This window comes from Anomaloglossus baeobatrachus, chromosome 6, assembly GCF_048569485.1.
Source record: "Anomaloglossus baeobatrachus isolate aAnoBae1 chromosome 6, aAnoBae1.hap1, whole genome shotgun sequence".
Classification (NCBI taxonomy): Eukaryota; Metazoa; Chordata; class Amphibia; order Anura; family Aromobatidae; genus Anomaloglossus; species Anomaloglossus baeobatrachus.
The window spans coordinates 434,194,244-434,217,148 of record NC_134358.1 but is presented as its reverse complement, the minus strand read 5'-3'; the positions used below and the strand labels follow the sequence as shown (position 1 = coordinate 434,217,148).

The following is a 22,905-nucleotide window of genomic DNA, read 5'->3' as shown; positions in this document are numbered from 1 at the left end:
GAAGTCCCATGGACTCAGCAAATGACTGGGAGATAGACCTAGAGAAGGACTCTACCCAGGCCGGGGGTTCAGCCACAGGTGCAGAAGCAGCTTGAGAGACCACTGGGGGTGAGACTCCAGGCTGTGGCACCTCTAAGTTAGAGCAGACATCACAATGTGGATAGGTGCTCGGTTCAGGCAGCAGGAGCTTACATGCAGCGCATGCAGTATAAAGCTTTGGAGCCTTGCTCCTCGTGTGAGACATGCTGCTGGAGTGGGGAAAACAGCTTCTACAAAGAGAATGAACCCCAGGGAGTATATTCAGAGGTCCACAACCAGAGACCGGCTGTGGCTTACCAGACCGCCGGAAGCGGTGTTGTGTGCCCTCCAGATCCCGAAGCCCGGACCCCCAATGCACAGCACCTCAGCAGGGATGCAGAGTGCAGGATGTCCCAGCGCAGGGTGAACCCTGTCCAAGAAAACGGCCGCCGGAGCGAGGAGAGGGGGCGGGCCGGGGGAGTCCCTGTAGGAAAGCGGGATCTGGAGGGCCATAGAGGCCTGCAGGAGGGAGGGGGGGGGGGGGTGAGTCACGCACAAGCAGTGGGGAGTGTCCCTCCCCTGTGCAGGACGGCCGCCGGGAGGAGCCGTGCTTGTCCCTCTGCATGAGCGACATATGAGGGCAGGTAACAGAAACTAGGCCTCCGGCGAAGCCGGGGCCTAAATTTGAGCAGCGAGGCCGACGCGCAGGCACCATCGGCGCGGTTCTCGGGCGAAAAGCCAGAGGACCCGCCGGAAATGTCAAAACAAATACAGCAAACACACTCTCCCCACACAATAAAGGACAGGGACCCCCCCAACATATGAACATCTCAGGTACTTAGCTGCTGAGACGCAGGGCCAGGTCCCTGGGGATGAGTGCTCCGGTCCAGCAGGGTCCTCAAGGGGCTGTGGACGGAGACCGGTCTCCTGCCAGGCATGGAGACCGCGCTGGCTCCCACTTCAATCGAGCCCAGGAGGGATGGTGAAGGAGCACGGCATGTAAGGCTCCAGCCTTGGAAATCAACCTTACAACACCACCGACACAGTGGGGTGAGAAGGGATATGCCGGGAGTCCAGACGTGGACCCGCACTTCTTCAATCTTTTTCCAAAAAAAAAAAAAAAAAATATATATATCTCATGAGAATGCATGTGTGGATGTATGTCCTCCTGAACACAAATAAACTGGCTGTGACTGGCTCTCCAAGGGGGTGTATAAGCTTAGGGGGAGGAGCTACACTTTTAGGCTGGAAACACATCTATGCGAGTAAAATCGGTCCGACTGGGCTGAAAAATACTCGGCTGATTTTAGTTCACGTTAGGTGCGAGTGCAACGCAAGTGTGATGCTTTTTGCTTGTGTGCGTTTCATGCAACATCTTAATTATATAAAAGCTATTATTACACAGGTGTCATTTAATTTACCTTTGGGAATGTGATGTTACATTCATCTGTTGAATATTTAATGAGCGAAGTTACTGCCACACTCGCAAATGTGAACGCTGGTGCGCGTGTGTGATCCTACTTTTAATCCCCTTCCATAGGAAATCATTGGGGCAAATGGTGCGAGAAACTCGCAAAAAAGCAGCATGCTGCGATTTTTTTTCCCAGTCCGACTTGGACTGAGAGGAGAAAAAAAAAAAAAAAAAAAAAAAAAAAAAATCGCAGATGAGAGCTGAATCATTCACTAACATGTGTCCGATTCCAATGAGAGTTTTTTACTTTGTGTGTCCTCCGGAGGCACAAGCTAAACACCCAAGGTCTGGGTCTCCCAAAGGAACGATAAAGAAAATGATAATATAATAGCACAACAAAATGGACCTCAAAAATTGTCACCCACTTTCTTCTGAGCGCACCTACATGTGGACAGAAAGTTCTATTTGAACAAATGGGAGAGCCTGGAACAGAAGGAGCAAGATTTGAAGGTTGGAACACAATTTTTGCAGAAATAGATTGCGGGCACCATGTTGCATTTGCTGGTCCCCTAAACAGCAGAATCCTCCCACAAGTGACCTGATTCTGGAAACTAGACCCCTCAAAGATTTTATCCAAGGGTATAGTGAGCATTTTGAATCCACAGGTACTTCACAAATTTGATAACCTTAGGTTGCCATATTTAAAAAAAAAAAAAAAAAAAAATAATATTCTTTTCATAAAAATGTTGCTTTAGCAGCAAATTTCTCACTTTTTCAAGAGGCAACACCAAAAAAAGTGGACCTCACCGTTTATCTAATTTCTTATGGGCGCAGGGATACCCCACTTGTGGTTAAAATCCTCTGTTTGGACAAACTGTACGGATTGGAATGGAAGGAGCACCATTTGAATTTTGGAGAAGTTGAAATAAATTGTGGAGTACAATGTTGCATTTGAAGGGCCCCCCTAAGGTACCTACACAGCAGAAATCCCCCACAAGTGACCCATTTTGGAATCTAGACCACGCAAGGATTTTATTCAGGGCTATAGTGAGCATTTTGAATCCAAAGGTAATTTGCAAAAATGTTGCTATAGCGGCAAATTTCTAACTTTTAACCCCTTCAGCCCCGGGGCACTTTCCGTTTTGCTCCCCTTCTTCCGAGAGCCGTAACTTTTTTATTTTTCCGTCAATCTTGCCATATGAGGGCTTGTTTTTTGCGGGACAAGTTGTACTTTTAAATGAAACCATAAGTTTTACCATATGGTGTACTGGAAAACAGCAAAAAAATTCCAAATGCGGAAAAAATTGCAAAAAAGTGTGATGGAAAAATAGTTTTTGGGATGTTTTTTTCACTATATGGCAAAACTGATGTGTGGGTATGATGCCTGAGGTCGGTGCGAGTTTGTAGACACCAAATATGTATAGGTTTACTTGTATCTAAGGGGTTAAAAAAAATTCACAAGTTTGTCCAATAAAAGTGGCGCACGTTTTGCGCCATTTTCCGAAACACGTAGCGTTCTTATTTTTTGGGATCTATGGCTTAGTGACGGCTTATTTTTTTGCGTCTCGAGCTGACGTTTATAATGGTACCATATTGCGCAGATGCTACGTTTTGATCGCCTGTTATTGCATTTTGCAAAAAACTTGCAGCGACCAAAAAACGTAATTTTGGAGTTTGGTAAACAGCGTAGTGGCAAAAAAATTCCAATCAGATTAATTCATTTTATATTTTGATAGATCGGGCATTTCTGAACGCGGCGATACCAAATATGTATATTTATTTACTTTTTAACCCTTTAATTTTCAATGGTGGGAAAGGGGGGGGGGGCGATTTGAACTTTTAGGTTTTTTTTTTTTATTTGCATGTGCAGAGAGCAGGGAGCCGCGCACACTGCTTAGCGCTGGCTCCCTGCTCTCCTAGCTACAGTACACATCGGGTTAATTACACGATGTGTACTGCAGCTACATGTGCTGAGAGCAGGGAGCCGCGCACACTGCTTAGCGCTGGCTCCCTGCTCTCCTAGCTACAGTACACATCGGGTTAATTACACGATGTGTCCTGCAGCTACATGTGCAGAGAGCAGGAGCCGGCACTGGCACCGTGAGAGCGGCGGAGGCTGGTAACGAAGGTAAATATCGGGTAACCACCTTGGTTACCCGATGTTTACCTTGGTTACAGCTTACCGCAGCTGCCAGACGCCGGCTCCTGCTCCCTGCTCGCTTCATTTCGTCGCTCTCTCGCTGTCACACACAGCGATCTGTGCGTCACAGCGGGAGAGCGACGACCAAAAAATGAAGCTGGACATTCAGCAACGACCGGCGACCTCACAGCAGGGGCCAGCTCGTTGCTGGATGTCACACACAGCGACAGGGACGGGACGTCGCTGCAACGTCACAGAAAATGGTGACGTAGCAGCGACGTCGTTGTCGCTGTGTGTGACACCTTAAGAGAGAGAGAGAGAGGTCAAGAGATTAGATCTAATCTATCTCCCAGACTAAAAATAACAGCGTTCAGCTGCCCCAGAAGTGGCACATCCATTAGATGTGCCAGTCCTGGCGCTTTACCCCAGCTCATCCCATTGCCCTGGTGTGGGGTAATGTATGGGGTTGATACCAGCTTTAATGTCACCTGACAAAGTCCAGGTGTTCATAATATTGAGGTATCTATCAGATACCGCACATCACGAACCCAGTCAGAAAAAAAAAAAAAGTAAAATTCGGATGCTATACGGAGCTACATTGTAAGATTTTTATGGATGTTTAAAGGTTTATTTATGGATACAGTGCAATCAATTCTGTAACATAGGAAACTGCGAAGAGTTTTGTAAATTATTAGTAGTTGCTGCTGTAAATGACAGATTATACATGGACCGAACATTAATAATATTATATTATATATAAATATAATAATAATAATAATAGTATGCCACCATGGACAAGACCACCATCACTCCATAACCACCATTATGTCACTACTTACTAGCAGTCGGATAGAGCTGTCTTCAATTTTGCTGAGCACTTGATCTGGAGAGAACTGTCCTTTTTTATAAGCTAGAAGCTGGGACAAATCAAATAATGGCACCCCTTCTGTGAACAGCTCGGCGATAACACAACCTGCCGGGACAAAGGAAAAGATGAAACAGTTTTCTAGTACAGAGTATATTAGAGGACCTGGCACCAGGTCAGGGTGTAATTTTGCTCTTATTTTATTCCCACTCCTCTATGGCGTTTACTATTTTCCCATTTTTAACCCCTTTCAGGCTCAACCAAATATTGTTTGTTGGTTTTTGCACTTTTTTTTCCTCCCCTTCTTCTGAGAGTCATAATAACTTTTTCCATCAATATACAGTAGCTCTATTGGGGCTTGTATTTTTTAAGTTGTAGTTTTGAAGGACACCGTTCATTTTACCTTATAACATACTGAAAAATAGGGAAAAAAAATTCCAAGGGGTGGGTGAAACCCCCACCGCACCCCACTGTAGATTGTAAGCTCTTACAATGAGGGTTGTCTTATTTTAGGCTTTAATTATTGTATCTTCTATAACTGTTACTTACATTTGTTTGTACATGAACCTCTGAATTGTAAAGTGCTGTGCAACATGTTGGTACTATATAAATAAATAATAAATATTATTTTGGGCTCTCCATAGTTGTTAGTGGCATCTTCCAAGCAAAAGACGCCAGAAGAACGATCAGGTCACCTAATTTAACCCCTCTGCATCCACGTGAAGCAGTTAAAAGATGATCAAAAAAGGGAATTTTGTTTACTTACCGTAAATTCCTTTTCTTCTAGCTCCTATTGGGAGACCCAGACAATTGGGTGTATAGCTTCTGCCTCCGGAGGCCACACAAAGTATTACACTTTAAAAAGTGTAACCCCTCCCCTCTGCCTATACACCCTCCCGTGGATCACGGGCTCCTCAGTTTTGGTGCAAAAGCAGGAAGGAGAAAACTTATGAATTGGTATAGGGTAAATTCAATCCGAAGGATGTTCGGAGAACTGAAGACCATGAACCAAAAGAACAATTCAACATGAACAACATGTGTACACAAAAGAACAACCAGCCCGAAGGGAACAGGGGCGGGTGCTGGGTCTCCCAATAGGAGCTAGAAGAAAAGGAATTTACGGTAAGTAAACAAAATTCCCTTTTTCTTTGTCGCTCCATTGGGAGACCCAGACAATTGGGACGTCCAAGAGCAGTCCCTGGGTGGGTAAAAGAATACCTCAATAAAAGGAGCCAAAAACGGCCCCCTCTTACAGGTGGGCAACCGCCGCCTGGAGGACTCGCCTACCTAGACTGGCATCTGCCGAAGCATAGGCATGCACTTGATAGTGCTTCGTGAAAGTGTGCAGACTAGACCACGTAGCTGCCTGACACACCTGCTGAGCCGTCGCCCGGTGCCGCAAAGCCCAGGACGCACCTACGGCTCTGGTAGAATGGGCTTTCAACCCTGAAGGAAGTGGAAGCCCAGAAGAACGGTAGGCCTCGAGAATCGGTTCCTTGATCCACCGAGCCAAGGTTGACTTGGAGGCCTGAGAGCCCTTACGCTGGCCAGCGACAAGGACAAAGAGCGCGTCTGAACGGCGCAGGGGCGCCGTGCGAGACACGTAGAACCGGAGTGCTCTCACTAGATCCAAAGAGTGCAAATCCTTTTCACACTGGTGAATTGGATTAGGGCAAAAGGAAGGCAAGGAGATATCCTGATTGAGATGAAAAGGAGATACCACCTTAGGGAGAAATTCCGGGACAGGACGCAGAACCACCTTATCCTGGTGGAAAACCAGGAAGGGGCTTTGCATGACAGCGCTGCAAGCTCAGCCACTCGCCGAAGTGATGTGACCGCCACCAGGAAGGCCACCTTCTGAGAAAGACGGGAGAGAGAGAGAGACATCCCACAGCGGCTCAAAAGGCGGCTTTTGAAGAGCCGTCAGAACCCTGTTAAGATCCCACGGTTCCAACGGACGTTTGTAAGGTGGGACCATGTGACAGACCCCCTGCAGGAACGTGCGGACCTGCGGAAGCCTGGCTAGACGCTTTTGAAAAAACACGGAGAGCGCCGACACTTGGCCCTTGAGAGAGCCGAGGGACAACCCTTGTCCATTCCAGATTGTAGGAATGAAAGAAATGTGGGTAAAGCAAACGGCCATGGAGGAAAACCGTTATCAGAGCACCAGGATAAGAAGATTTGCCAAGACCTGTAATAGATTTTGGCGGACGTAGGCTTCCTGGCTTGTCTCATGGTGGCAATGACATCCTGAGAGAACCCTGAAGACGCTAGGAGACAAGACTCAATGGCCACACAGTCAGGTTGAGGGCCACAGAATTCAGATGGAAAAAGGGCCCTTGTGACAGCAAGTCTGGGCGGTCTGGAAGCGCCCACGGTTGACCCACCGTGAGATGCCACAGATCCGGATACCACGACCGCCTCGGCCAGTCTGGAGCGACGAGAATGGCGCGACGGCAGTCGGACCGGATCTTGCGTAGTACTCTGGGCAGCATCGCCAGAGGGGGAAAACACATATGGCAGTCGAAACTGCGACCAATCCTGGACCAGAGCGTCCGCTGCCAGAGCTCTGTGATCCTGAGACCGTGCCATGAAGGCCGGGACCTTGTTGTGTCGTGACGCCATGAGATCGACGTCCGGCATTCCCCAGCGGCGACAGATCTCTCGAAACACGTCTGGGTGAAGAGACCATTCCCCCGCGTCCATGCCCTGACGACTGAGAAAATCTGCTTCCCAGTTTTCCACGCCCGGGATGTGAACTGCGGAGATGGTGGAGCCTGTGACTTCCACCCACTGCAGAATCCGCCTGACATCCTGGAAGGCTTGACGACTGCGAGTGCCGCCTTGGTGGTTGATGTAGGCGACGGCAGTGGCGCTGTCCGACTGGATTCGGATCTGCCTGCCCTCCAGCCACCGATGGAAAGACAATAGGGCTAGATATACTGCCCCTATCTCCAGAATATTGATCTGAAGGGACGATTCTATTGGAGTCCAGGTTCCTTGAGCCCTGTGGTGGAGAAAAACCGCTCCCCAACCTGACAGGCTCGCGTCCGTGGTGACCACGGCCCAGGTTGGGGGGGGAGGAAGGATTTTCCCCGAGACAGAGATGTGGGTAGGAGCCACCACTGAAGTGATATTTTGGTTGCAAGTGAAAGAGAGATGTTCTTGTCGAGCGAAGCCGAACTCTTGTCCCATTTGCGAAGAATGTCCCATTGGAGTGGCCGTAGATGGAATTGCGCGAACGGCACTGCCTCCATAGCTGCAACCATCTTCCCCAGGAAGTGCATGAGGTGTCTTAAGGGGGGGGGGGGTGACTGACTCCGAAGAAGTGACTGCACCCCCGCCTGCAGAGAAAGCAGTTTGTCCCGCGGTAGCTTGACTAACGCTGGAAGGGTATGAAACTCCATCCCGAGGTAAGTCAGTGATTGGGTCGGCGTCAACTTGGATTTCGGGAAATTGATGATCCACCCGAACTGCTGGAGAGTCGCCAGAGTGACGGTAAGACTTCGTTGACACGCCACCCGAGAAGGGGCCCTGACTAGGAGATCGTCCAAGTATGGGATCACCGAGTGGCCCTGAGAGTGCAGGACCGCCACGACGGATGCCATGACTTTGGTGAAGACCCGTGGGGCTGTCGCCAGGCCGAAGGGCAATGCGACGAACTCGTACGTTTGGGGAATCGAAATTGGTGTTTCTCCTGCTGAGAAGCCGACTCCTCTGCAGGAGGAGGTGGTGGTGAGAGATCCAACACCTGGTTGATGGACGAGATAAGATCATTTACCGTATATGCCGGCGTATAAGACGACTGGGCGTATAAGACGACCCCCAACTTCTGCCCTAAAAATATAGAATTTGGGATATACTGACTGTATAAGACTACCCCGCTCCCAAATGAAAAAAAGTCTGCTTTGATTGCAACATGTTAATTTTAATTCCGCGAGAGCCGTACAATATGTTTTTAAAGGGCCATTGACAGATCAATCGCTCCAATGTTCACTTAGTACAGCAAGGAATGCTCCTCCCTGCTGTATAAAGCCACAACTGGACTGAAACAATGGTACTACACTCTGCTACAAACAGACACACACAACTCTGCTACATACAGACAAACACATACAACTCTGCTACATACAGACAAACACACACAACTCTGCTACATACAGACAAACACATACAACTCTGCTACATACAGACAAACACATACAACTCTGCTACATACAGACAAACACATACAACTCTGCTACATACAGACAAATACACACAACTCTGCTGCTCTGTGGGGCCTGCACCCGCGGCTCGGCGGGTACAGCACCCGCGGCATCGGCGGGGGGGGGGATTGGCAGGGCATACATCTGGGGGGTTAGAAGCAGCTCACCGGGGCCCATAATGGGCACAAGTCCCCCTGTGTTAGATATCTCCCCCATAGTGCTGCCCATGGCCCCTATATAGATCGCACAAGTCCCCCTGTGTCAGATATCGCCCCCATAGTGCTGCCCATGGCCCCTATATAGATCGCACAAGTCCCCCTGTGTCAGATATCGCCCCCATAGTGCTGCCCATGGCCCCTATATAGATCGCACAAGTCCCCCTGTGTCAGATATGGCCCCTAGGCTGCTGCCCAAAGTAAAATAAAACCCTCTTTCCTTATCTCCTGTCTGGCTCCGTGCTTCTGTTCTTCCACTTCCTGGTTGTCAGTGCGGTCATGTGATCGGCACAGCAGGCTGAGCTCTCTGCCTGATCACAGTGGAAGCAGGGACACAGGGAGAAACGCTGCAGGGGTAAGTAAAGCTTTTTTATTTTAGAAGGAGCAGCAGCCTGGGGGCCAAATCTAACACATGGGGGACATGTGCGATCACACTGGGACGCAGGCTCATATAATATGCACCGCTGCCCCAGCCCCTCACTGCGTGCGATTTCAGCACCATTGGAGATGGACAGCGGCTGTGCATATTATATGAGCGGGTGCAGGAGATCAAAGGATGCAGGCCGCAGCGTTCCCCTGTGCTCCAGAGCTGCTGCCCCGACCTCCCCTGGACGCTGCAGTGTACATACACACCCCCCCCTCCCCCGTATATCCGGCGTATAAGACGACCCCCCACTGTAGCCATTATTTTAAGGGGGTAAAAAGTCGTCTTATACGCCAGTATATACGGTACTAAGGCGTCCCCCTCAGGGGTATCAAGGTTAAGGGCGAAGTCAGGGTCAGAGCCCTGAGCTCCCACGTCCGCCTCGTCTTCCTGAGAGTCCTCAAACTGGGATCCAGAGCAGCGCGTGAGGAGGCCGGGGAAGAATCCCAGCGAGGCCGCTTAGCAGGTCTGGGGCTACGATCCAGGAGTCCTCCGCCTGGGACCTAGGGGCTATCCTGGGAGCGTGCTGCGGCGCGGACCGAGAGGGGCCTGGAGGAGACAAACTAACAGGGACCGGGGCCTGTGAAGAGCCCGGTCTGGACTGCAATGCCTCAAGCAGCTTAGATGACCATTTGTCCATAGACTGAGCAATGGATTGAGAAAGTGACAGAGTTTCTCAGCGAAAGAGGCCAACGCCGGTGTCTCTCCTCCTTCCACACAAAGCATAAAACTGAGGAGCCCGTGATCCATGGGAGGGTGTATAGGCAGAGGGGAGGGGGTTACACTTTTTTAAAAGTGTAATACTTTGTGTGGCCTCTGGAGGCAGAAGCTATACACCCAATTGTCTGGGTCTCCCAATGGAGCGACAAAGAAAAACTGAATCTATGAACAGCAAATATTTTTCACAGAAATGCTTATATTCCCTCCTGTGTATGAGCATTTACAAGGGGGTTATATAGCAAACCAGCCTGAAAGATGTGTGATTGCATACCCTAACAGAAGAAAGGCTTAAGGCTAGGTTCGCACACTGCGTCTTTTTGACGCTGCGTTTGTGCGTTTTTGGCCACTAAAAACGCACAAAAACGCACCTGCGCCGAAAAAACGCATGCGTTTTTGCCGCGATTTGGTGCGTTTTGCAGCGTTTTTCCAATGCATTGCATGGGGGGAAAACGCAGAAAAACGCAGGAAAGAACTGACATTTTTTTTTTTTTACTCAAAAACGCAGGTAAAAAAAAAAAAAAAAAAAAAAAAAAAAAAAACAGAAGTGTGCGGACAGCAAAAATGAAAACTCATAGACTTTGCTGGGGAAGCAAAGTCCTGCAGTTTTGAGGCCAAAAACGCACCCGAAAAACGTGCAAAAACGCCGCGAAAAACACACTGTGCGCACATAGCCTAAAGCTTAGTTCTAAGAAAAGATACACAAATTGTTATTGCATTGCAAATATAAGCACTAATGTAAAGAGTTGGTACACTTCAACAAATAGTGTGTGGGTCAAAGTACTGAGCCTGCCAATTACTGAAACAAAGGGACAGGAGCAGTCAGCTGGGTGCGGGGCTCTAAGGGCTGGAATAGGCTCTCCACAGGAAGCTAGGGTTAGAGGTCAGAGGACAAAGACCGTCTCCAAGCCTGGACACAGCTAATCCACCCTCTGGGAGGAGAACCTTGCAGAGTCAGTTTCAGCACTTGTGTCCCTGCATTTCATAACTGCTCTCGGATGAGAGTCAAGGAGTAGTCAAATCCAGGAAAAAACAAAAAACAGAAATGAAGGGAATTTTGTTTACTTACCGTAAATTCCTTTTCTTCTAGCTCCAATTGGGAGACCCAGACAATTGGGTGTATAGGCTATGCCTCCGGAGGCCGCACAAAGTATTACACTAAAAGTGTAAAGCCCCTCCCCTTCTGCCTATACACCCCCCGTGCTCCCACGGGCTCCTCAGTTTTGGTGCAAAAGCAAGAAGGAGGAAAAAGAATTATAAACTGGTTTAAAGTAACTTCAATCCGAAGGAATATCGGAGAACTGAAACCATTCAACATGAACAACATGTGTACACAAAAAAACAGGGGCGGGCGCTGGGTCTCCCAATTGGAGCTAGAAGAAAAGGAATTTACGGTAAGTAAACAAAATTCCCTTCTTCTTTGTCGATCCATTGGGAGACCCAGACAATTGGGACGTCCAAAAGCAGTCCCTGGGTGGGTAAAATAATACTTCGTAAGAGAGCCGTAAAACGGCCTCTTCCTACAGGTGGGCAACCGCCGCCTGAAGGACTCGTCTACCTAGGCTGGCATCCGCCGAAGCATAGGGATGCACCTGATAGTGTTTCATGAAAGTGTGCAGGCTCGACCAGGTAGCCGCCTGACACACCTGCTGAGCCGTAGCCTGGTGCCTCAAAGCCCAGGACGCGCCCACGGCTCTGGTAGAATGGGCCTTCAGCCCTGCGGGAACCGGAAGCCCAGCCGAACGGTAGGCTTCGAGAATTGGCTCCTTGATCCACCGAGCCAAGGTTGATTTGGAAGCCTGTGACCCTTTACGCTGGCCAGCGACAAGGACAAAGAGTGCATCCGAGCGGCGCAGGGGCGCCGTACGAGAAATGTAGAGTCTGAGTGCTCTCACCAGATCTAACAAGTGCAAGTCCTTTTCCCATTGGTGAACTGGATGAGGACAAAAAGAAGGTAAGGAGATATCCTGATTGAGATGAAAGGGGGATACCACCTTAGGGAGAAATTCCGGAACCGGACGCAGAACCACCTTGTCCTGGTGAAAAACCAGGAAAGGGGCTTTGCATGACAGCGCTGCTAGCTCAGACACTCTCCGAAGTGAAGTGACTGCTACTAGAAAAACCACTTTCTGCGAAAGGCGTGAGAGAGAAATATCTCTCATTGGCTCGAATGGTGGTTTCTGAAGAACCAGCAGCACCCTGTTCAGATCCCAGGGTTCTAACGGCCGCTTGTAAGGAGGAACGATGTGACAAACCCCCTGCAGGAACGTGCGTACCTGTGGAAGTCTGGCTAGGCGCTTCTGGAAAAACACAGAGAGCGCTGAGACTTGTCCCTTAAGGGAGCCGAGCGACAAACCCTTTTCCAGTCCAGATTGAAGGAAGGACAAAAAAGTGGGCAAGGCAAAAGGCCAGGGAGAAAAACCCTGAGCAGAGCACCACGACAGGAAAACTTTCCACGTCCTGTGGTAGATCTTGGCGGACGTTGGTTTCCTAGCCTGTCTCATAGTGGCAACGACGTCTTGAGATAACCCTGAAGACGCTAGAATCCAGGACTCAATGGCCACACAGTCAGGTTGAGGGCCGCAGAATTCAGATGGAAAAACGGCCCTTGAGATAGCAAGTCTGGTCGGTCTGGTAGTGCCCACGGTTGGCCGACCGTGAGATGCCACAGATCCGGGTACCACGACCGCCTCGGCCAGTCTGGAGCGACGAGGATGACGCGGCGGCAGTCGGCCCTGATCTTGCGTAACACTCTGGGCAACAGTGCCAGCGGAGGAAACACATAAGGGAGCTGAAACTGCGACCAATCCTGAACTAAGGCATCTGCCGCCAGAGCTCTGGGATCTTGAGACCGTGCCATGAACGTCGGTACCTTGTTGTTGTGCCAGGACGCCATGAGGTCGACGTCCGGCACCCCCCAGCGGCAACAGATCTCCTGAAACACGTCCGGGTGAAGGGACCATTCCCCTGCGTCCATGCCCTGGCGACTGAGATAATCTGCTTCCCAGTTTTCCACGCCTGGAATGTGAACTGCAGAGATGGTAGAGGCCGTGGCTTCCACCCACATCAAAATCCGCCGGACTTCCTGGAAGGCTTGCCGACTGCGTGTGCCGCCTTGGTGGTTGATGTATGCCACCGCTGTGGAATTGTCCGACTGAATTCTGATCTGCTTGCCTTCCAGCCACTGCTGGAACGCTTTCAGGGCAAGATACACTGCCCGTATTTCCAGAACATTGATCTGAAGCGAGGACTCTTGCTGGGTCCACGTACCCTGAGCCCTGTGGTGGAGAAAATCCGCTCCCCACCCTGACAGACTCGCGTCCGTCGTGACCACCTCCCAGGATGGGGGTAGGAAGGATTTCCCCTTCGATAATGAAGTGGGAAGAAGCCACCACCGAAGGGAAGCTTTGGTCGCCTGAGAGAGGGAGACGTTCCTGTCGAGGGACGTCGGCTTCCTGTCCCATTTGCGTAGGATGTCCCATTGAAGAGGACGCAGGTGAAACTGCGCGAAAGGAACTGCCTCCATTGCTGCCACCATCTTCCCCAGGAAGTGCATGAGGCGCCTCAAGGGGTGTGACTGGCCTTGAAGGAGAGATTGTACCCCTGTCTGTAGTGACCGCTGCTTGATCAGCGGAAGCTTCACTATCGCTGAGAGGGTATGAAACTCCATGCCAAGGTATGTGAGCGATTGGGCCGGTGTCAGATTTGACTTTGGAAAATTGATGATCCACCCGAAACTCTGGAGAGTCTCCAGGGTAGCGTCGAGGCTGTGTTGGCATGCCTCTTGAGAGGGTGCCTTGATCAGGAGATCGTCCAAGTAAGGGATCACCGAGTGACCCTGAGAGTGGAGGACCGCTACTACAGTAGCCATAACCTTGGTGAAAACCCGTGGGGCTGTTGCCAGGCCGAACGGCAGTGCCACGAACTGCAGGTGTTCGTTTTCTATGGCGAAGCGCAAGAAGCGCTGGTGCTCTGGAGCAATCGGTACGTGGAGATAAGCATCTTTGATATCGATCGATGCAAGGAAATCTCCTTGGGACATTGAGGCGATGACGGAGCGGAGGGATTCCATCCGGAACCGCCTGGTCGTTACGTGTTTGTTGAGAAGTTTCAGGTCCAGGACAGGACGGAAAGACCCGTCCTTCTTTGGGACCACAAACAAGTTGGAGTAAAAACCGTGGCCCTGTTGCTGAAGAGGAACAGGGACCACCACTCCTTCTGCCTTCAGAGTGCCCAGCGCCTGCAGAAGAGCCTCGGCTCGCTCGGGAGGCGGGGATGACCTGAAGAATCGAGTCGGGGGACGAGAGGTGAACTCTATCTTGTAACCGTGAGACAGAATGTCTCTCACCCAACGGTCTTTTACCCGTGGCAGCCAGGCGTCGCAAAAGCGGGAGAGCCTGCCACCGACCGAAGATGCGGAGTGAGGAGGCCGAAAGTCATGAGGAAGCCGCTTTGGTAGCGGCACCTCCTGTGGTCTTTTTTGGACGTGACTTAGACCGCCATGCGTCAGAGTTCCTTTGATCTTTCTGAGGCCTTTTGGACGAGGAGAATTGGGACCTGCCCGCGCCCCGAAAGGACCGAAACCTCGACTGCCCCTTCCTCTGTTGGGGTATGTTCGGTTTGGGCTGGGGTAAGGATGTATCCTTTCCCTTGGATTGTTTGATGATTTCATCCAAACGCTCGCCAAACAATCGGTCGCCAGAAATTGGCAAACTGGTTAAGCGCTTTTTGGAAACAGAATCTGCCTTCCATTCCCGTAGCCACAAGGCCCTGCGGAGTACCACCGAATTGGCGGCTGCAACCGCCGTACGGCTCGCAGAGTCCAGGACAGCATTAATAGCGTAAGACGCAAATGCCGACGTCTGAGTGGTTATGGACGCCACCTGTGGCGCGGACGTGCGTGTGGCTGCGTCAATTTGCGCTTGACCTGCTGAGATAGCTTGTAGCGCCCATACGGCTGCGAACGCTGGGGCAAAAGAAGCGCCGATAGCTTCATAGATGGATTTCAACCAGAGTTTATATCTGCCTGTCAGTGGCATCTTTGAGTGAAGCCCCATCTTCCACTGCAAGTATGGATCTAGCTGCCAGTCTGGAGATTGGAGGATCCACTTTGGGACACTGAGCCCAACTTTTGACCACGTCAGGGGGAAAAGGATAACGTGTATCCTTAAGGCGCTTAGAAAAACGCTTATCTGGACAAGCATGGTGATTCTGGACTGCCTCTCTGAAATCAGAGTGGTCCAGAAACATACTCTGTGTACGCTTGGGAAACCTGAAACGGAATTTCTCCTGCTGAGAAGCTGACTCCTCCACCGGAGGAGCTGAGGGAGAAATATCCAACATACGATTGATGGACGCAATAAGGTCGTTCACTATGGCGTCCCCGTCCGGAGTATCAAGATTGAGAGCGGCCTCAGGATCAGAATCCTGATCAGCTGTCTCCGCATCATCAACCAGAGATTCCCCCCTCTGAGACCCTGCACAATATGATGATGTCGAGGGAAAATCTAAGCGAGCTCGCTTAGTCGGTCTGGGGCTGGGGTCTGTGTCAGAACCCTCAGCCTGGGATCCATGAGATACCCCGGGAGGACATTGTTGGTCCAGCTGAGGTGGGCCAGGGAACAAAGATTCAACAGAGTCCCTGTGCTGAGATACCGGCCTGGACTGCAAGGCTTCTAGTATCTTAGCCATAGTCTCAGAGAGTTTTGCAAACTCCGTCCCCGTCACCTGAACAGTGTTAGCAGCTGGCTCCCCCTGGGCCCCTCTTAGCAGAGGCTCCGGCTGAGTAAGTGCCACAGGGGCCGAACAGTGCACACAATGAGGGTCAGTGGAACCTGCCGGTAGCGGGGTCGTACATGCGGCGCAGGCAACATAATAAGCCTGTGTTTTGGCACCCCTGCCTTTCGTGGGCGCCATGCTATTATCTTCCCTGAGTAACACAATAGGGTATATAGCCAGAATCAACTGTGCACCATACAGTGTAAAATATATATACCATAAACATATAATGTTACACTACTGCACAATGGGGCTAGCACCACAGGTGCTGCTTACCACCCGCCTAAAGCGGTTGTGAGGCCACCAGAGTCCCTGCCTGGGTCTCCCAGACTTTGTCCCCCTCTGCAGCGTCCGAGGAGCTGACAGGAATGGCTGCCGGGGTCCTGAGGAGAGGAGGGAGCCGTGGGCGTGACCCAGAAAGAGCGGGAACTGGTGCCCGCACTGTGCACAGTGAGAGGGGTGGAGTATGCAAAGCATGCTCCAGCCCTCAGTGCTGCTCGTTCTGTGCAGCGTCCCGCCCTTCCCCTGCCTGTCAGGGCTGTGGGCGGGAGGAAAGGAAACTAGGCCGCAAAAAGCCGGGGACTCTAGTAATAAACGCGGCCGCCGTAAAAGCGCGGCCGGCGTGAAAGTCCCCGGCGCACTACAAGTCCCAGCCGCGCCGCAGTGTTTCCATGGCCGCGGCGGTCAGTGCGGCAGTCCCTATACATAAACACACTCAGCAACGCTGAGTGTGTAATGGCACATATTAACCCGGTCAGCGCCGTGGTCCCCGGTGCACTAGCACACCCAGCAAAGCTGGAGTGTTGCTGTGCGCTGTCCCCACAGGGATACAGAGTACCTCCAAGTAGCAGGGCCATGTCCCTGAACGATACCCGGCTCCTATCCAGCAGGCTCCACAGGAGTTGTGGATGAAGCACGGTCTCAGTGCCTGGAGACCGATAGGATCCCACTTCACCCAGAGCCCTGAGGGGGATGGGGAAGGAAAACAGCATGTGGGCTCCAGCCTCCGTACCCGCAATGGATACCTCAACCTTACAACACCACCGACAAGAGTGGGGTGAGAAGGGAGCATGCTGGGGGCTCTATATGGGCCCACTTTTCTTCAATCCGACATGGTCAGCAGCTGCTGCTGACCAATCTGTGGAGCTGTGCGTGCGTGTCTGACCTCCTTCGCACAAAGCAAAAAACTGAGGAGCCCGTGGGAGCACGGGGGGTGTATAGGCAGAAGGGGAGGGGCTTAACACTTTTAAGTGTAATACTTTGTGCGGCCTCCGGAGGCATAGCCTATACACCCAATTGTCTGGGTCTCCCAATGGAGCGACAAAGAAAAAGAGTTTACAGCCAAGTCATTTGCCTCTTAAACCTAGCAATATTAGGCCGGGGCCACATGGATACTACTGCAATCCTCGCATGACACTCTGCTCACGCTGGCAGCACAGCAGGATCCAAGTGTCATGCAAGGGTCATTGCGACTGAGGTCCGATCTTGCGATCGAACCTCAGCTGCGGAGAGGAGGGCTGGCGCTGAGGAGGGAAGGGAGGAGGGATTTATCTCCCTCTCTCCTCCGTTGACGGCTATTGCCATTCATGCCCTGCACTCGCAATACACCGGTGTAATGCGAGTGCAGTGTGATTTTTCTCTCGCCCCATAAACTTGAATGGGTGCGAGAGAAACAAGGATCGCATTACCTTCGCAGCTTGCTGCGATTGTTTTCTCAGTCCGATTAGGGCTGAGAAAATAATCGCTCATGGCACATAGGCTAACATTGGTCCGAGTGGAATGCGATGTTTTAGAGCATTCCACTCGCTCTGATTTCCTCGCCGTGTGGCTTAGGACTTAAGGCCATGTCTCACTAAGCAACATCGCTGCTGAGGCACGACTTTTGTGACGTAGCAGCGATGTTGCTAGTGATGTCGCTGTGTGTGACATCCAGCAACAACTTGGCCCCTGCTGTGAGGTCGCTGGTTGTTGCTGAATGTCCTGGTTCATTTTTTAGTTGTTGCTCTCCCGCTGTGAAGCTCACATCGCTGTGTGTGACAGCGAGATAGCAACAACTGAATGTGCAGGCAGCAGGAGCCGGCTTCTGCCGGACGCTGGTAACCACGGTAAACATCGGGTAACCAAGAAGCCCTTACCTTGGTTACCCGATATTTACCTTCGTTACCAGCGTCCGCCGCTCTCACGCTGTCAGTGCTGGCTCCCTGCTCACGTAGCTGGAGTACCCACCAAGTAATTAACCCGATGTGTACTGTGGCTAGGAGTGCCGGGAACAGGGAGTGTGAGAGCGGCGGATGCTGGTAACGAAGGTAAATATTGGGTAACCAAGGGAAGGGCTTCTTAGTTACCCAATGTTTACCGTGGTTACCAGCGTCCGCAGAAGCCGGCTCCTGCTGCCTGCACACGTAGCAGAGTACACATCGGTTAATTAACCCGATATGTACTGTGGCTAGGTGTGCAGGGAGCCAGCGCTAAGCGGTGTGCGCTGGTAACCAAGGTAAATATCGGGTTGGTTACCCGATAGTTACCAAGCGCAGCATGCTTCTACGCGTCGCTGCTGGCTGGGGGCTGGTCACTGGTGAGATCTGCCTGTGTGACAGCTCACCAGCAACCCGTGTAGCGACGCTCCAGCGATCCCTGCCAGGTCAGGTTGCTGGTGGGATCGCTGGAGTGACGCTTAGTGTGACGGTACTTTTAGTGATGTTCTCAGCACCCAACCCCCATTTGTCAAATAACAAGTATCCTAATCTATTTGCAGTTGGGGGAATAACAAACAATACCTGCAGAAAAGATATCCATCGACCGCTTAAGATCCCCTCTAGTTCGTTGATTGTTATTAGTCAGATCCACAAGAGGAGTAGATGGATCCTTGATAGATTCGAGTTCAGTGGAAAACGTGCTACCATCCACAAACCTTTCCGGAGCTATATAACAAGTTCTTCTTCGGGAGGTATCAAAGAAATAGTTGAAATCTGCTGGGTTGTCTTCAGGCAGATAAGTTGGTTTGAAACTGGCAAAGTCGGTAAGAAGTACCCAGTTCCAGCTAGTCACCATGACATTTTCTGTCTTGATATCACCGTGACACACTCCAGACGTGTGGGCCTGATCCACTGCTGTCAAGATCTGAAATGCAATCCACCTCTTCTCAATGTTATTGAGGAATGGGCGAGTGCTGATCCGATCGTACAGGTTGTCTCGGACATACTGTCTGAAGAGCAGGGCAGCTTTCTCATTCAGAGTAAACTTCTGGAAAGGGAGACAGTTCTGGGAAGAGCAGAGGCGGATTTTTAACTCTTCTAGCTCTTGCTTGTAGTTGGTTAATGGCAGTGATGGGTCCTGTATCGCAAACACCTTCACCACAACCAAACCTTCTCTATGTTTGGCTCTGGCAACTTTAAAGAACCGCGTACTTCCCAGGCTCTTGTCATACTCAAAATCATGAATATCTGAAAAATAACTGTCCACCGACAGGATCTGAGAAGGAGCTATTCCCGCTAGCTGGTTCCCCATGATCCAATAACCTGGGTGTCATCCAAAGCCAATGGCTAGTGTTCTAGTAGACAAAAAGAGAAAAAAAAAAGAAAAAAAAAAAGGAAGGGCAAGAAGTGATGAGATGCCATTATATATATTATATATGTAACACACAGAAAGACAATAGCTAATATTTACTGAAATTGATCTGTTTAGCAGGGGCATATATGGTAAAAGGTCTAATAGGCTCGGGAGGGGGGGGGGGGGGAATTACATATTTTTACTTTCTTCTAAAAGATACCTCCTGGATTGGTCCTGTTCCTGCAAACACAGTGCAGCATCCTCTGTCACTTTCCTAGGAGAAACACCTTCCACAATATGTGAACGCTGAAGCTGATCAGCAGCTAGCAAGTAGAGCCAGCGCTCACGTGACAGCTCGATGGAGGTTTATCCAAAAAGGCCAAATGGAGTCAACTCAGTATGGGGCAGTGGCACCAGATTGGGCAGGGAGGATTTTATTTGCTCCCTGGGGCTTCGTAATCAAAGGTTGACCTAGAAGTACACACTAGTGATGGGTCATTTGCAACCGATCTGGAGCAAAGCCGTCTAACTTCAGTGAACTGGAGCCGGCAGATCAACGAGAAGTGCTTGCAGCTCCCATTGAGGGTAAAATGAGTTTTTCAGATACCGAGAAAACTGAAAGTCTGCCCTAAAAATGTGTTAACCTGCAGGTAAACTAATTAAAGAGGGATACATTTGGGACCCAAAGGAGATTGCTCTGTTTAGTGAATGAAGCTAAGTGAGACAGCTTCGGACTGCCCGGCACTGGTGGACGTTTATGGCATCTCTTTAATTTTGTAAATGCCCATCAATAAGATGCAACCGAGAAGTGTAGGATCAGTCTGCACCATCATGCTGATTAGTTCTCTCCAACACAACAAAAAAAAAAAAAATAAATAAATAAACCTGAGAACCCCATTTTAAGTAAAGAAACCGTGGTAAATTCTATAAAAACAGACCCCGCGGCTGTTCGGAGGCTCCAAACCACGGCTGATCTGTGCCCGGGCTGCTCCCGTCCTACACTGTGTAATGGGGTTTTTATCTGTAGGGCACTTTCACTGAGAGCACCCATCTATAAGCTGTCAGGGCAATCTCAGCCACTTGTGACCCCTCCAGTCCCTGCACATCTATGGCCCTGTGCACACAGCACCTCTGAGGGTTTCTAGTGGAAACACATGCAGGACAGTCGGCTTCTTTAGATCTCCATCCCCTGCAGTTTTCTTTTCCTCTCTGATTGCACAGAGCTTACTTTTAGGCATGTCCCTCGGGACCCCCTCTGTCACCTGCACTGTCCTTTCTCCCACTAGATGTGTCTAAACCTGAGGTGGAAGAAAACAAGCGTCCACAACAGCAGGAAGTTGTGCAAGAAACACGGACAGGAGCCTTTCAAGCAGTTCTCAGAGCCAAGGATTCCGTGCGCACATCCCCCACTGTGACTGTCTGCAGCGGTGACAGTCGGGCGCAATATTGGTCCGGGCACATCTGTGCAGATAATGCCAGAGGCCTGCCACGCACGGAGAACATTAGCATCCTCCAGCACTGCATGCTGGAACCTGTGGTCCCACCGCAGCTCTGTGTAAGTCATGTGACTACAGTCAGCCGTGCTGTACGGAAGCCCGTAACGTCATACCTTGTGCGCGGCTCCACACGGACACACCGGAGGACACAGGCGCCGACTGAACTGCAGCGATCACAACATTCCCATTTGAGCGGATGTTTGCGCCCACTTCCTGACTCTCAGCCAATCACTGCGGGGCACGCAAGTGACCAATCAGAGCGAGCGCTGGTAGAGTCACGTGGTTGAGCTGTGAGGCGGGAGGAGGCTGAGGTACCAGTGTGCGGCTCAGGCTGCCGGTCTGTGACAGCTCGCATGTTCCTCCATTCTAGACCCCTCATAGTGAAGTGCTCGGGGGCAGACATTTTTTGGTGACTCTTTTTAGGTTACATTTTATTTATTAACCCCCAGGCGATTTTTCGTTTTTGTTTTTTTCCAAGAACTGTAACTTTTTTATTTTTCCGTCAACCATTGCCATATGAGAGCTTGTGTTTTTGCGGGATGAGTTGTGCTTTTAAATGAAACCATTCATTTTACCATATAGTGTACTGGAATAAAGCAAAAACTGGTCTGTTGGTGTGAAGCCTCAGGTCGGTGCGAGTTCGTAGACACGAAACGTATGGATTTACTTTAAGGGGTTAAAAAAAATTCAGACGTTTGTCCCCAAAAAAGTGGCGCACTTTTTGCTACATTTTCTACTACCTGTAGTGCTCTCATTTTTCGGCATCTATGGCACAGTGATAGCTTATTTTTGCGTCTTGAGTTGACATTTTTAATGGTACCATTACGTTTTGATCGCCTGTTATTGCATTTTGGGCAAAATTTGCGACACAAAAAACCTAATTTTGGCGTTTGGAATTTTTTTGCTGCTACGCCGTTTACCGATCAGGTCAATTGACTTTATATTTTGCTAGAGCAGGCATTTCTGAACACGCCGACACCAAAAGTACATATATTTTATATTTTTTTAAAACCCTTTAATTTTCGATGGGGCAAATGAGGGAGTGATCTGAACTTTTAGGTTTTTTGGGTTTTTTTTAAACTTTCTTCTTACTTTTTATTTTACTAGTCCCCCTAGGGGACTATAAGGATCAGCAGTCTGATCGCTCATTCATTTCTGTAGTCTAGATCAGACCTGCACAGCTCAGACCAGGAGAAATGGTTGTCTTCTGTAACAGGCAGCTCTCTGCTGACTGTTACAGGAAGTGAATCATAATGGCACAGGAGTTACCCTGTGCTACTGATGACAGTAGGTAAGTAGACGTTACTCGCTGCGAGGATTTCAATCGCGCTGTCACATTTTCTAAGCGCAATCTAAGGGTTTACTAGGCGTGGGTGGATCGCGAATCCACCTGCGTGGCACACATGTCTGCTGTTCAAATCAGTTGACGTGTGCAGAGATCACTGCAGGCTTACCGCAGCAGCCGGCGGTGATTCCCCCTTCATAATTTAAGACGTACCGATACGTCCTTGGTCGTGAAGGGGTTAATGGGCATTAATTTCTGGCAGCATGGAAAGATAAACAAAACAAATTTTATAACCATTTTTTTTTTACCTTGTGCAATAAATAAACATAGCAATCTTTATCATTGTAATTACAGCAGTCCTGTTACGTACAATTTTATGTAGCTGTGATAGGGTGAGACTGTATTAATGACCTTTATCCACCGTGAAATGCTGCAAAATGCTTATTTACTGTTCATTGTATGCATTGTTACTGACCAGCCACAAGAGGCCGCTGTTTTGCATCTGCATTTGACTGTTTGGTTACTATAGCAACATCTCAACAGACTTCGGCTGTGGACTTGGAGACCTGAGGAGGTGCTGTGTGTGAGCTGAAGGGAAAGTGAGAGGTGTGCGTAACAGAAAGGAGCCGCCGCAGAGACACTTAAGTGAATTGTGAGAAGACTCGTGTTAGAGTTTAGTGACTAGGACCGTGACGCGTGTGAGCAGGATCCTGTGCCGGAGATTCTGCAGTTGCTGGCTATACTGGTCACTGTGAGAGGATCTCAAGTCTCTGGTTATGGCAGCTGGACACCATAGTAC

At 50.1% G+C, this 22,905-nt stretch overlaps 1 protein-coding gene across 3 annotated transcripts in view; it reads right to left on the bottom strand.

The window, feature by feature from the left end:
* Positions 1-21,029, bottom strand: part of PIK3R4 (phosphoinositide-3-kinase regulatory subunit 4) — a 94,817-nt gene extending 73,788 nt beyond the window's left edge. The window contains exons 1-3 of one of the 3 annotated variants that reach the window (XM_075315209.1): positions 20,935-21,029; positions 18,554-19,326; positions 4,409-4,542 (exon numbers count right to left, since the gene is read on the bottom strand). In XM_075315209.1, the coding sequence (XP_075171324.1) occupies positions 4,409-4,542; positions 18,554-19,283 (864 nt within the window). In that variant the 5' untranslated portion in view covers positions 19,284-19,326; positions 20,935-21,029. Of the gene's footprint in view, positions 1-4,408; positions 4,543-18,553; positions 19,327-19,545; positions 19,633-20,587; positions 20,804-20,934 lie in introns of those variants that run through there. The other 2 variants (XM_075315211.1, XM_075315210.1) reach the window with 2 other exon arrangements.
* Between the last annotated feature and the right edge of the window lie 1,876 nt (positions 21,030-22,905).